Source organism: Scyliorhinus canicula, chromosome 11, assembly GCF_902713615.1.
Source record: "Scyliorhinus canicula chromosome 11, sScyCan1.1, whole genome shotgun sequence".
NCBI classification, from domain to species: Eukaryota; Metazoa; Chordata; class Chondrichthyes; order Carcharhiniformes; family Scyliorhinidae; genus Scyliorhinus; species Scyliorhinus canicula.
Genome location: NC_052156.1, coordinates 2,384,339 through 2,400,245, shown reverse-complemented (window position 1 = coordinate 2,400,245; position 15,907 = coordinate 2,384,339). Strand labels below are relative to the sequence as shown.

At 45.9% G+C, this 15,907-nt stretch overlaps 1 protein-coding gene across 1 annotated transcript in view; it reads left to right on the top strand.

Moving 5' to 3' along the window:
* usp19 (ubiquitin specific peptidase 19) overlaps nucleotides 1-15,907 on the top strand; it is a 148,533-nt gene that overhangs the window by 31,146 nt on the left and 101,480 nt on the right. Inside the window, 2 exon segments of the mRNA XM_038812099.1 lie at nucleotides 9,587-9,715; nucleotides 11,096-11,232. Coding sequence (XP_038668027.1) covers nucleotides 9,587-9,715; nucleotides 11,096-11,232 — 266 coding nt within the window.

The following is a 15,907-nucleotide window of genomic DNA, read 5'->3' as shown; positions in this document are numbered from 1 at the left end:
AAATATTCCGCATTCCTGTTATTCTTTCCAAAGTGAATCACCTCACACTTCTCCACATTAAACTCCATTTGCCACCTCTCAGCCCAGCTCTGCAGCTTATCTATGTCCCTCTGTAACCTGCAACATCCTTCCGCACTGTCTACAACTCCACCGACTTTAGTGTCGTCTGCAAATTTACTCACCCATCCTTCTGCGCCCTCTTCTAGGTCATTTATAAAAATGACAAACAGCAACGGCCCCAGAACAGATCCTTGTGGTACGCCACTCGTAACTGCACTCCATTCTGAACATTTCCCATCAACTACCACTCTCTGTCTTCTTTCAACTAGCCAATTTCTGATCCACATCTCTAAATCACCCTCAATCCCCAGCCTCCGTATTTTCTGCAATAGCCGACCGTGGGGAACCTTATCAAACGCTTTACTGAAATCCATATACACCACATCAACTGCTCTACCCTCGTCTACCTGTTCAGTCACCTTCTCAAAGAACTCGATAAGGTTTGTGAGGCATGACCTACCCTTCACAAAACCATGCTGACTATCCCTAATCATATTATTCCTATCTAGATGATTATAAATCGTATCTTTTATAATCCTCTCCAAGACTTTACCCACCACAGACGTTAGGCTCACCGGCCTATAGTTACCGGGGTTATCTCTACTCCCCTTCTTGAACAAAGGGACCACATTTGCTATCCTCCAGTCCTCTGGCACTATTCCTGTAGCCAATGATGACCTAAAAATCAAAGCCAAAGGCTCAGCAATCTCTTCCCTGGCTTCCCAGAGAATCCTAGGATAAATCCCATCCGGCCCCGGGGACTTATCTATTTTCACCTTGTCCAGAATTGCCAACACTTCTTCCCTACGCACCTCAATGCCATCTATTCTAATAGCCTGGGTCTCAGCATTCTCCTCCACAATATTATCTTTTTCTTGAGTGAATACTGACGAAAAGTATTCATTTAGTATCTCGCTTATCTCCTCAGCCTCCACACACAACTTCCCACCACTGTCCTTGACTGGCCCTACTCTTACCCTAGTCATTCTTTTATTCCTGACATACCTATAGAAAGCTTTTGGGTTTTCCTTGATCCTACCTGCCAAAGACTTCTCATGTCCCCTCCTTGCTCGTCTCAGCTCTCTTTTTAGATCCTTCCTCGCTTCCTTGTAACTATCAAGCGCCCCAACTGAAACTTCACGCCTCATCTTCACATAGGCCTCCTTCTTCCACTTAACAAGAGATTCCACTTCTTTGGTAAACCACGGTTCCCTCGCTCGACCCCTTCCTCCCTGCCTGACTGGTACGTACTTATCAAGAACATGCAATAGCTGTTCCTTGAACAAGCTCCACATATCCAGTGTGCCCAACCCTTGCAGCCTACTTCTCCAACCAACACATCCTAAGTCATGTCTAATGGCATCATAATTGCCCTTCCCCCAGCTATAACTCTTGCTCTGCGGGGTATACTTATCCCTTTCCATCACTAACGTAAAGGTCACCGAATTGTGGTCACTGTCTCCAAAGTGTTCACCTACCTCCAGATCTAACACCTGGCCTGGTTCATTACCCAAAACCAAATCCAAAGTGGCCTCACCTCTTGTTGGCCTGTCAACATATTGTGTCAGAAAACCCTCCTGCACACATTGTACAAAGAACGACCCATCCAATGTACTCGAACTATATCTTTTCCAGTCAATATTAGGAAAGTTAAAGTCTCCCATAACAACTACCCTGTTACTTTTGCTCTTTTCCAGAATCATCTTCGCCATCCTTTCCTCTACATCTCTAGAACTATTAGGTGGCCTATAGAAAACTCCCAACAGGGTGACCTCTCCTTTCCTGTTTCTAACCTCAGCCCATACTACCTCGGAAGAAGAGTCCCCATCTTGCATCCTTTCTACCACCGTAATACTGTCCTTGACTAGCAGCGCCACACCTCCCCCTCTTTTGCCCCCTTCTCTGACCTTACTAAAGCACCTAAACCCCGGAACCTGCAACAACCATTCCTGTCCCTGCTCTATCCATGTCTCTGAAATGGCCACAACATCGAAGTCCCAGGTACCAACCCATGCTGCCAGTTCCCCTACCTTATTTCGTATACTCCTGGCATTGAAATAGACACACTTCAAACCACAGACCTGAACACTGCCGCCCTCCTGCGAAGTCAAAACTGTGCTCCTGACCTCTCTACTCTCAATCTCTCGCACCCCAAAACTACAATCCAGGTTCCCATGCCCCTGCTGGATTAGTTTAAACCCCCCCAAAGAGTACTAACAAATCTCCCCCCCAGGATATTGGTGCCCCTCAGGTTCAGATGTAGACCATCCTGTCTATAGAGGTCCCACCTTCCCCAGAAAGAGCCCCAGTTATCCAGAAATCTGAATCCCTCCCGCCTGCACCATCCCTGTAGCCACGTGTTTAATTGCTCTCTCTCCCTATTCCTCATCTCACTATCACGTGGCACGGGCAACAACCCAGAGATAACAACTCTGTTTGTTCTCGCTCTGAGCTTCCATCCTAGCTCCCTAAAGGCCTGCCTGACATCCTTGTCCCCTTTCCTACCTATGTCGTTAGTGCCAATGTGGACTACGACTTGGGGCTGCTCCCCCTCCCCCTTAAGGACCCGGAAAACACGATCCGAGACATCACGTACCCTTGCACCTGGGAGGCAACATACCAAACGTGAGTCTCTCTCGCTCCCACAAAATCTCCTATCTGTGCCCCTGACTATTGAGTCCCCAATTACTAATGTTCTACTCCTTTCCCCCCTTCCCTTCTGAGCAACAGGGACAGACTCCGTGCCAGAGGCCCGTACCCCATGGCTTACCCCTGGTAAGTCGTCCCCCCCACAAGTATCCAAAACGGTATACTTGTTACTCAGGGGAACGACCGCAGGGGGTCCCTGCACTGACTGCTTCTTCCCAGTCCCTCTTACAGTTACCCATCTATCTCCAGTCTTTGGTGTAACTACTTCCCTGAAGCTCCTATCTATGACCCCCTCTGCCTCCCGAATGATCCGAAGTTCATCCAGCTCAAGCTCCAGGTCCCTAACACGGTTTTTGAGGAGCTGGAGTTGGGTGCACTTCCCACAGATGAAATCAGCAGGGACACTGACGGCGTCCCTCACCTCAAACATTCTGCAGGAGGAGCATTGTACTGCCTTCCCTGACATCCCCTCTAGATTAAAAAAAAAAACAAGAAAAAGAAAAAGAAAGGAAGAGCTTACCTGATATTACCTCAAACCCTGATCCCGCTGAAAGGTAAGCAAATTTAAAGGCACTCACTCACCTTCACGACAGGCCCCTGCTCCCGCTTCCCAACCACCGTGGGGTGGGGGGGTTGGTTAGAGGAGGAGGTAGGGTGGGAAACACTCACAAAGTGTTTCGGGTTTAACTGTCACTTGCCAACAGCCCCTCCACAAACCACCTTCAACTTAGGCTGACCGCACTGCACGTATGCAAATTTCCCCAGAACAGCTGATCAGTAGCTCTGCTCTGCTGCCCTCTGCTGGTTGCTTGCCTTTACTCAAACTCCTTGGGTCTTCTTCGCAGGTTCACCTTCAACTTAGGCTGACCGCACTGCACGTATGCAAATTTCCCCAGAACAGCTGATCAGTAGCTCTGCTCTGCTGCCCTCTGCAGGAATATTGCTGGCTGTTCACAACCTGACTGCTTCTATATTCTGTGAGCCACATACAGTTACTGTAAGGGAGCCAGGTACTCCAAATTTCTTACTTCAATTCAGATTTGCATCAACATTTGATGTGGATCCAAGTAAGTACCTGTTTTACGTTTGACAGACATTAGCCGCAGCCTGATAACAGTCAAAAGCTGCAGAATCTTGTTGACTTCATGTTGCGAACCATGATCTTTCCTTATCTTGATCTTTATGTAACTCACAGAAGTGAAGTAGTTAAGCACACAGCTTATCCTTTTCACTAAAGATTAAATAGAACCCAACCTCGGAAACATGTTCGAGATGGCTTTGTTCCTATTTTTGGAGGTTAGCCATTTACTGCATTATTTTATAGGGCCGTTTTTTTTAAGACTTCTGAAGCTACAAAAATGTACTTTGGCAAAGTAAGCTTGCTCTTTTTAATAGATCAACCCTATTGCCCCGAAGACTGCCACCAATGGCATGGTTTCATCTTAACCCCCACGACCTTGGACATGGCCTCGAAGAATGTGGTCCAGAATCCAATAAGTCTTCCGCAAGGACTAGAACATGTGGGAGTGGTTGGCCGGGTGTTCCCCTCACAGCTGTCTTCCACACCTGCGAAGATGCCGCTCATGCGTGTCCTGGTCAGGTGTGCCCTGTGCACCACCTTCAGTTGCATCTGGCTCAGCCTTGCACATGAGGAGGTGGATCTGTTGATCTGTGCAAGATCTCACTCTATAGTCCTCGCCCTAGCTCGAGGCTTAGTTCTTGCTCCCACCTCTCTCATTTTGTTAAGTAGAGCCCGCACCTACTCTAGCAGTCGTCCATATATGTCCACACTTTCCCTTCCCTAACTCCTTTGATATTAGTCTGTCTAACAGGGTGTGCCTGGGTAACCGGGGGAACGATGGGGCCTCCTTGTGGAGGGAGGCCTGTATCTAAAGATACCGAAGCTGCTTCCCTTTCGGGAGTTAGTTCCTCCAGAGTTGCCACTCTCATCTACAATCATGTGCCTGACCCTCAGCACCCCCTCCTCCCCTTTCCATGTTTGGATGTGCGTGTCCATTCTGGCCGGGATGAAGCTGTGCTTTTTATAGATAGAAGCCGAGACGGACATGTCCCTTAGCTTGAAATGATGCCTGAGCTGGTTCCATGCTTTCAGTGAACCTACCACCACCGGGCTCATCGAGTACCCAGTGCCCGCAGGGGCGTCCCTACACAGGAAGCAATGAAGATTGCTAATGATCTAAACACAGGAACTTTGGCAGGACGTTCATCTTTATCATCTGTAGTGTCCCTTCCAGGGAGAGGAGCGGGAGTGAATCCCACCTCCGCAGATCTCCCTTCACCACCACCTCCAGGCTAGACAGGTTCCAGTTGTGGAGCTGAGCCCAGTTGTGAACTATCTTGTAATAATCTTCACCAGTGTCACAAGTAGGCTTACATTAATGCTGCAATGAAGTATCTGCATCCACAGGTATCTGAACTTGGTTTGGACCAGTTTGAACGGCATTGTTCCCAGCTCTGCTCCTCCCTGGGTGTTCACCAGGAAGATTTCGCTCTTGCTCGGGTTTAGTTTGTATCCTGAGAACGCGCCGAACTCTCAGGAGTTCCATTATCTTACCCATGCTGGTTAGGAGGTTTAAGACAGAGCAACAGGTCATCTGCATAGAGCGAGACTCTGTGCTCCCTGCCTCCTCTCCGCATGCCCCTCCACCCCTCCGCTGAGCTGAGCACGATAGCCAGTGATTCAATTACCAGAGCAAACAGCAGCAGGGACCACGACAATCCTCCCTCTGTGCAGCTGGATGTAATTTGAGCTGGTGGCATTTGTCCATAAGCTCGCCATCGGAGTGCTCTCCAGCAGCTTCACCCACGAGGTGAACACTGGCCCAAACCGTTCCAGTACCTCACTGAGGTACTTCCACTCCACCCAGTCAAAGACCTCCTCTGCGTTCAGGGAGATGATCACCTCTGGTGTCTCCTCCCCAAGTGGAGACATGACCGCGTTCAGCAGGCGTCGGATATTTGCCATCAGCTGTCTGCCCTTGACAAACCCGGTCTGATATTCCACCATCACATCTGGCAAGCTACTCATCAGTCATCTTGCTGAGACCTTTGGGTCAGTATTCCGGAGTGAGATGGGTTTGTTGAGCCACACTCCGCCGGGTCTTTGTCTTTCTTCTGGATCAGTGTGAATCGATGCCTGTGCCAGCCTGGGTGGCAGGGCCCCCCCCCCCCTCGACATCGAGTCGTTGAACATCTCCCGCAGGTGCAGAACCTTCTGTTTTCTACCCTGAAAGGCAGGAAGTGGCACTGTTAGGCTAAGATGCTGAAGCGAAAATTAATGGTCCAATTTATTTACACAACAAATACTAGACAACTAGAAAGACGTGACGTGGGACTTGTCCAACGGAATGCTGACAATATCCAGCAGATTGAACAGCAGCTGTGACCAGAGAGTAAAAACATCAGAACTTCAGCATGAAGCTGGTCGCACAGTACTTGGCTTCAAAATTCATAATAAAGATAAAGACCATTCTTTATGTTGGTCTTGACTCTGCCTTTTCATGAGTTTTCATAGATGGTGGTCGGCATTTTAAGAATCTCACAGGGTGCAGGCAACGCTAAGCTTGAAAATGAAAAGGGCTAGAGGGACAGCAATGTTCTCGGTGATCTTTCTGCTCCACTCACTGCTTGCTGTTGGCCATTGAAACCACATCGATGCTTTGAAACTGTGACCTATACCGCTTTTAATAAAAGCTTTCTTGGTGCCAACTATTTAAGATGTGCTGAACTCATCTGGAAACTTGCTTTAACTCTTTAGTAGCAGAGCCGACTTTTGCCTCATTGCCGATGTTGCCACCTCCTGAGTCAGGAGAACGTTACTGTGGGTGCTGGAAATCTGAAATAAAACTAAAAAATACTTCTGCTGAGTACTCTAAACATTCTATTTTCATTTAAGTCGGCAATCCTGGATTTGAACCCATCTCCAGGTGACATCCAGCAGATACTTGCGTTCCATTACATCACTCCCCCACGGGATGAGCGTGAAACATATGAAAACAATAACAATGCCAGACTATTGATCAGCCTGTGATTCTTTCCACTACGTCACACTATTCTCAATGGGACAGATACAAAAACAACACTAGCAGTTCAAACCAGTCTGCTATTGCAGTTTATGTATCTAATACCATTTTCGTTCAGCGTACCAGCAATTTGAATAACACCTAGCGACCAGCTCCTTCATCCAGATCAAAGAATCGGCCTGTGTTTGCAGATTGGTGGACTCCAGTTACCAGTTTGGAGTTTATCAACAAATGACTGCTTCCATTTCTGCGTTGCACCATTCAAAATTATAGACCAGTAAAGCTTAACGATGTTTCCTTATCTGTAACTTTTGTCCCCCTTAATTTGCTCATTTATCGTTTTATTTCTCTCCTGTTTTTACATTGTGCTCTACATTGTCCACTTTGAAAAGCAGTATGAATTAAATGGAACCATATCTTGTAAAGTTCGCTGGGTTGGATTCGGATTGTCTGTCTTTTCAGTTCAGAATAATGCTAATACAGAGGATTTAGTCTTTGTTGAACCAGCTCCAGAACTTCTCGTTAAATTGATATTATCTGGAAAGGTATTCCTGACAAATACTCGTTTTGGCATTTTTACATATTGCAAACATTCCACTTTTTAAGGGATGTGCCCATTGCTGGGTAGGCCAACATTTATTGCCCATCCCTAATTGCTCTTGAGAAGGTGGTGGTGAGCTAAACTGGAACTGCTGCAGTCCATGTGTTGTAGGCACATCTACAATGCTACTGGGGAGTTCTCGGATTTTGACCCAGCAACAGTGAAGGAACGGCCGATTATATTTCCAGGTCAGGATGGTGAGTGACTTGGAGGGGAGCCTGCAGCTGGTTGTGTTCCAAGGTATCTACAGCCCTTGTCCTTCAGGACAGTAGAGGTTGTGCGTTTGGAAGGTGCTGTCTAAGGAGCCTTGGTGAGTTCCTGCAGTACATCCTGAAGATGGTGCGCACCGCGGATTCGGTAGTGTGGACTAAATGTTTGTGGACGGGGTGTCAACAAGTGGGTTGCTTTGTTTTGTGGAGCTTCTTGTGTTGTTGGAGCTGCACTCATCCAGGCAAGTGGAGAGTATCCCATCAACTCCTGACTTTTTGCCTTGTAGCATGTGGACAGGCTTTGGGGAGCCAGCAGGTGAGTTACTCCCCAAAGGATTCCGAGCCTCTCACCAGCTCTTGTAGCCACAGAATTTATATGGCTAGTCCAATTCAGATTCTGGTCAGGATGTTAAAAGCGGGGGATACAATGGTAATGCTATTGAATGTCAAGGAGCGATGGATAAATTCTCTCTTGTTGGAGACGGTCGTTGCCTGGCACTTGTGTGGCACAGATTTTACTTGATGTTTGTCAGCCTAAACCTGGATATTGTCAGGTCCACCTGAATTTTGACATTGGCTGTTTCATTGTACATTGTCCAATCATCAGCGAACATCCCCACTTATAAGACATGGGAGCAGAATTAGGCCATTGGGCCCATCGTGTCTGCTCTGCCATTCAATCATGGCTGATATGTTTCTCATCCCCATTCTCCTGCTCTCTTTCCCCCCCCTCTCTCCCAATAACTCCAACCCCCTTATTAATCAAGAACCTATCTATCTGTCTTAAAGACACTCTAGTGATTTGGTCTCCACAACCTTCTGCGGCAAAGTGTTCCACAGATTCACTACCCACTGGCTGAAGAAATTCTTCCCCATCTCTGTTTTAAAGGATCATCCTTTTAGTCTCAGGCTGTGGCCTCTGGTTCGAGCCTCTCCTACTAGTGGAAACATTTTCTCCATGTCCACTCTGTCCAGACCACGCAGTATCTTGTAAGGCTCCGTAAGACCCCTTCACCCATCTAAACTCCAATGAGTACAGACCCAGAGACCTCAACTGCTCCTCATATGACAAACTCTTCATTCCAGGGATCATTCTTGTGAACCTCCTCGGGATGCTTTTTAAAGCCAACACATCCTTCCTTAGATACAGGGCCCAAAACAGCTCACGGTACTCCAAATGGGGTATAACCTTATGATGGAAAGAAGGTCATTGATGAAGCAACTGAAGATGCTATCCTGAGGAACTCCTATAGTGATGTCTTAAAGCTGAGATGATTGACCTCCAGCAAATACAACAATCTGCCTTTGTGCCGAGGGACACAAATTCTGGAGCACAGATCTTCAATATTAGTGCTAGAATCTTGTCAGGGCCCAGAGCCTTTGCATCATCTAGTAACTTGAGCCGTTCTTGATAACATATGGCGTGAATGGAATTGGCTGAAGACTGACATCTGTGATGCTGGGGACTTCTGGAGGAAGTTGAGAGGGATCATCCGCTCGGCACTTCTGCTACAATCTTCAGCCAGATGCCAAGGGCCTTATTTTGCTCTGTTTGTATCCGTTTAGCTACTGTCTCTGGCAGCAGTGTGCATTATGTCTACAGGATGCACTGCAGTAACTCAGCAAAGCTCCTTCAACGGCCCTTTCAAATCTACTGCCTAGAAAGACAAGTAGCATGTGAACACCAGCCCCTGCAAGCTTCTCTCCAAGATACACCTAATCCTGGCTTGGAACAGTATTGCTGCTCCTTCACAGTTGCTGGGTCACAATCCGTGAACTCGAAATCCTACCTACGCCACGTCTACTGCAGCAAGTTTAAGAATACAGCTTGCTCTCAGGATAATTCGAGATGGGCAATAAATGTTGGTCTAGCCAGCGACGCTCATATCTGGTGAATTAATAAATAGAAAAACATTTTTATTTTCAAAGTAAATAGTCAGTGAAATGAGATGACAAGCTCTAGTTTCTAGCTTTGATGTTTCGATATGTGCCATATAACTTCCTAACTACTCTTCTTCCTGCAGACCTGTTTTTTGACTGGAAGCAGAATGCAGATGAGATTATTGTGAAGCTGAAGCCAGGAGCGGGGAGCCTGAAACTTGATGAGGTTGATGCAGCTTTCACAGACACAGACTGTGTGGTTACATTGCCAGGTGAGTGCAGAAATTGTGGCTGGTCTTAATTGATCTCTCCTGGAGAGGGGGGGGTCGTGTCCTGGACATCGTTGTGTGTACATATGTGGCCAAGATCCAGTGCCTTAACCTAGGTATCATCATTATTGGCCCTCCAGTCCAACGTATCTTCAGCCTTCACCCCTCAGACTCTCGCATCTAGTATTCTGATCGTTTTTGTCAAGACTACTGCTGTGATATTGACCTTGTTTTTGCCACTCTCACTACTTGCTCTAATGAATCTTCTTATAACATTAGCATCATTGTAAAACCATGGCGCTGCTGTTGTCTGGAGGACAGGCTTAAGTTCTCCTGAGGCCAAAACTAATTATCTGACTGCTCCTAACTTCCTACTGAATTATACCAAATCCCAAACACACAGCTATTAATTTCCAGACTGTGACTAATCCCTTTGAGTAGTTCTTCGCCACTGTCACTGCCTTATCCCTCACGACCTGTACAGTTCATTTTGGCTTCCTTTTCCCAACAATGCAGTACAGGACTAAATTGATGGGCTTTATTCCTTTTCTTTTTCTATGCCATTGAAATAATTCCCTCTCGTCCGCCTGGTGTTGCCCTGCCCCCGAAGTATGTATAGAATCTAAAGCAGAGACCTCTTATGATTTGTACAAATAAATACTGTACGAGTATCAGCAGAAGCTCCTCTGCATAAAGTTTTGAATTATTATTTATTTTATTGCGGTAATCCAATTGTGGCATTCAAGTGACTTCCTGAGGTTTGCTGTAGTGCTTTATAATGACCTGGAAGACAAGATGAGGGCCAATCATTATCTGGAGGTGATGGGAGTTAAGAGGGCGATATATCACCTAAGCAGGATGCTCAAACATAATTCTGTACCTATTTTAATATCATGCATTCTGTCCTTGTTTATATAGAACATAGAACAGTACAGCACAGAACAGGCCCTTCGGCCCTCAATGTTGTGCCGAGCCATGATCACCCTACTCAAACCCACGTATCCACCCTATACCCGTAACCCAACAACCCCCCCCCCCCTTAACCTTACTTTTATTAGGACACTACGGGCAATTTAGCATGGCCAATCCACCTAACCCGCACATCTTTGGACTGTGGGAGGAAACCGGAGCACCCGGAGGAAACCCACGCAAACGGGGAGGACGTGCAGACTCCATACAGACAGTGACCCAGCCGGGAATCGAACCTGGGACCCTGGAGCTGTGAAGCATTTATGCTAACCACCATGCTACCCTGCTGCCCCTAATATAATTTGATTTTTTTGTTAATTATATTTAAATAGCTAAACTTGTTGGAAGAACTGTACACTTTTATCCTGCGCTTTTAAAAAAACTTTACTTTTTTTTTTCTCGTTTGTAATGTAGATGGACGCCAGTGGAGTTGTCAGTTCCATGAAGAGATTGAGAGTTCATGCAGCAAACTGCAGTACAAGGAGAAGGGAAACTTCCTCCAGCTCATTATGACAAAAAAAATTCCTCTACACACATGGCCTGCCCTCATGGTACAGTAATCACCAATATGTATTACAACTGCTCTTGTTTCTAACATGAGAATAGGCATTTCACACACACCCTCTGGGTGCTACACAGAGTTATCACATTGTCCTTTCACAGGGACTGGGTGTTACATTGAGATAGCACCATGTCCTTTCTCACACTGACTGGGTGTTACAGTGTGTTATCACATTGTCGTTTCACACACTGACTAGGTGTTACAATGTGTTATCACATTGTCGTTTCACACACTGACTAGGTGTTACAATGTGTTAACACATTGTCCTTTCACACACTGACTGGGTGTTAGTGTGTTATCACATTGTCCTTTCACACACTGGGTGTTACAGTGAGTTATCACATTGTCCTTTCACACTGGGTGTTAGTGAGTTATCACATTGTCCTTTCACAGGTACTGGGTGTTGGTGTGTTATCACATTGTCCTTTCACACATTGTCCTTTCACACACTGACTGGGTGTTACAGTGAGTTATCACATTGTCCTTTCACACACTGGGTGTTACAGTGTGTTGTCACATTGTCCTTTCACTGGGTGTTAGTGAGTTATCACATTGTCCTTTCACACACTGACTGGGTGTTACAGTGAGTTATCACATTGTCCTTTCACACACTGACTGGGTGTTACAGTGAGTTATCACATTGTCCTTTCACACACTGACTGGGTGTTACAATGTGTTAACACATTGTCCTTTCGCACACTGACTAGGTGTTATAGATCGTAGAATTTACAGTGCAGAAGGAGGCAATTCAGCCCATCGAGTCTGCACCGGCTCTTTGAAAGAGCACCCCACCCAAGGTCAACACCTCCACGCTATCCCCGTAACCCCACCCAACAATAAGGGCAATTTTGGACACTAAGGGCAATTTATCATGGCCAATCCACCTAACCTGCACATCTTTGGACTGTGGGAGGAAACCGGAGCACCCGGAGGAAACCCACGCAGACACGGGGAGGATGTGAAGACTCCGCACAGACAGTGACCCAAGCCGGAATTGAACCTGGGACCCTGGAGCTGTGAAGCGATTGTGCTATCCACAATGCTGCTGTGCTGCCCCGTGTTAACACATTGTCCTTTCGCACACTGACTGGGTGTTACAATGTGTTAACACATTGTCCTTTCACACACTGGGTGTTACAGTGTGTTATCACATTGCCCTTTCGCACACTGACTGGGTGTTAGTGTGTTATCACATTGTTCTTTCACACACTGGGTGTTACAGTGAGTTATCACATTGTCCTTTCACACACTGACTGGGTGTTACACCTAGCTGCACCCTCGATATATACACACGCGCACACATCCAAGACAGACAAACACTGGGGGTGGGGGAGAGCGGGGATTGGTTGGAGAATGTATATGAAAGAGAAGAGCCTTTGGTTCTGATGATGGGTCCTTGCAGGCTTTCTCCACAGTGAGCTTGGGAATTGCAGTCCTTGTTTTACAGCCTGTATTCTCAATGTTCCTGATGAGACCTAGTCCCTGTTTCGTCAGGCCTTGCTGTCAGTTTGCGAGTTTGTGGCCTGCCTTCAGGAATCCAACACCCACAGGCTTATTGGAGTGAGAGAATTAACTGGATCATTTCTGGAGAGGCTTAGCTACAGTTTTCTGGAGAGGATTGTTCTGGATCTTTCATCTCTGCTGATAGAATCAAGCATGAAGTTAAAATGGAATCTTGTGGTTCTGAAAACATTCCAGAGAGATAATATCCAATCACCACCTGTTACCGGGCAGAGCACAGCCTTTTGGGCCAATCCATTGGCCACCAGCCACATCAATCAAACCGAGTCATCACTGACACCAGCCAGTCTCCAATCACCAGTCTAAAACAGCACAGCCGTTGGTTACCTGCTGTTTGAATTAATTATAATGAGCTTTATTGTCACAAGTAGGCTTACATTAACATTACAATGAAGTTACTGTGAAAAATCCCCTAGTCGCCGCATTCGGCACCTGTTTGGGTATACGGAGGGAAAATTCAGAATGTCCTTTTCACATAACCAGCACAACTTTCGGGACTTCTGGGAGGAAACCGGAGGAAACCCAAGTAGACACAGGGAGAATGTGCAGACTCAGCACAGACAGTGACCCAAGCCGGGAATTGAATCCTGGTCCCTGGCTTTGAGGCAGCAGTGCTAACCACTGTGCCACCGTGCCGCCATTGCGTTCGGCTTACAGAGATGAGGAAGTTAATGGGAGGAACTAGGGGTTGAAGCAATCAGATATTTTCAATTTAGGATTTGGATGCGGACACGAGGTGAAAAGCTGCTCTCAATATGGTTCAGTTGAAGATCTGTCTGTGGACAGACAAGAAGCAGCTCATCTCAAGACATTGAGTTAGCTAGTGAACAGGGTAGGCAGTTAAACAGTGAGTTGAGACGGGAAGAATCTGTAAGCTGGGTCCTGAAGGATATCACTTTCTCAAAGTGGTTTATCTAAAATGTCTCTTTACAGCAAGTATTCCTGAGTTAAACTGTGTTTAACAATAGGTTTTGGTTTGAGATGGATATTGTTTGAGTGGTAATAAAGATAGCAGTTAAGTGTTATTGTGTCATTGTATGATAAGAATTGTTTAACTGGTAATTTGTATTTGTACGGTTAAAGTTATTCATACTGTGTTGGTAATAAAGTTTGTTTTGATGTGCTATGTCCCTGTTTGTGCGTGGAATCACTCCTGTAAGTATCCTTTCCTCACAATTTTACAAATTAAATAAAATATTGAGGTTTCAGTCCGGTAATCCTCTCACATTTTAGGGTTTGGCCTGGGATAGTAATAAACTATATTAGCTTAACAATTATCAGTTAAACATTTCTTCATCAGAAGCAAAAACTTAAATTTACCACCTATACCTGCTACTATATCCAATTAAGCAACCCAATGCAGTTCAAATGGCACTATAAATAACGTTTTAAAGAAATGTAGAGTTTCCCATTACGGGTCAATTTAGCGTGTCCAATCCACCTACCCTGCACATCTTTGAGTTGTGGGGGGTGAGACCCACGCGGATACAGGGAGAACTTATAAATAAAGTTAACAAACAAGTTATTTGCTTAGTTGTATAGACTTTTAGAGAAGCAAACCCTTTCAGAAGCAGAACCAGTACACCTCTGCTCAACCTAGCAGCATTTAACAAAACTGCTGCTCAACTTAAAATCCTTCTATCTTGTCAGACGGCGAACTGCAAAACTACAGACAGACCTGACTCCTCCCATTAATTATATCTGTATCCTGCTAAGATGTCGCATGACCTGTTTAGCTGGGAGTAAATGCAACCCCTTATAAATGACCCACTCTTCAGGGAATCTCCAGCAATCATATACCATTAATCTTTTATCTGTAATCAAGTTGGAACAAACATGATCTTTCCTTTTACAACTCTTAATCACAGCTTCAGCAGACACGCAGTCTGGATACCTTAACCTAGTTTCTTTAATATTACTGCAACAAATATATACCTTAACCCAGACTTTTAAAAACCTGACCAACAGATATACAATACAATATCGATACCAATTTCTGCATTCAGTCTACCATGATTGATGGCCTAGGTAGATGAGCTGATCTGGCAAACTATGATCCTTCCTGACCTGTCTGACTAGGTGGGCATTGCACTTGGCTGTAAGTCTGCCTTGGTGATCTGTTTTTGCCAGTAGAAAATTGGCCTCTTTATTTGCGACCGTGATGGAGATTTTACAAGGAAATTCTATGCTAGTTTATTAACTGAGCCAAGTTATGCAAGTACTGTCAGCAATTATAAAATGACCCAAGGTGCTTCATGTCGGAGTAAGTGAAAGCTAAACAGTAGCGGTAAAGTTGCCGTAGTCCCAGATGACCATAGGCTGCTTGCCCCTGAGCGTCACCACAACTCGGGTGAGATTAAAAAAGCGGTACAGGGATTAAACCTGCGCTGATGGCTTTGGATCATAAACCAACTGTCTAGCCAAGTGAGCTAAACCAAAGAGACGGAATTGGTGGATATTGAGTCTGGAGAAGGGTGTGTAGATAGCCTGAGTCACATTGAGATCCAAAAAGACGAGGTGTTGGACGTCTTGAAAAATATTACGGTAGATAAGTCCCCAGGGCTGGATGGGATCTACCCCAGAATACTGAAGGAGGCTAGAGAGGAAATTGCTGAGGCCTTGACACAAATCTTTGGATCCTCACTGTCTTCAGGTGATGTCCCAGAGGACTGGAGAATAGCCAATGTTGTTCCTTTGTTTAAGAAGGGTAGCAAGGATAATCCAGGGAACTACAGGCCGGTGAGCCTTACGTCAGTGGTAGGGAAATTACTGGAGAGAATTATTCGAGACAGGATCTCTTCCCATTTGGAAGCAAATGGATGTATTAGCGAGAGGCAGCACGGTTGTGAAAGGGAGGTCGTGTCTCACTAACTTGATAGTCTTTCGAGGAGGTCACAAAGATGATTGATGCAGGAAGGGCAGTGTATGTTGTCTGTATGGACTTCAATAAGGCCTATGACAAGGTCCCTCATGACAGACAGGTACAAAAGGTAAAGTCACACGGAATCCGAGGTGAGCTGGCAAGGTGGATACAGAACTGGCTAGGTCATAGAAGGCAGAGACTTGCAATGGAAGGGTGCTTTTCTAATTGGATGACTGTGACTAGTGGTGTTTCGCAGGGATCAATGCTGGGACCTTTGCTG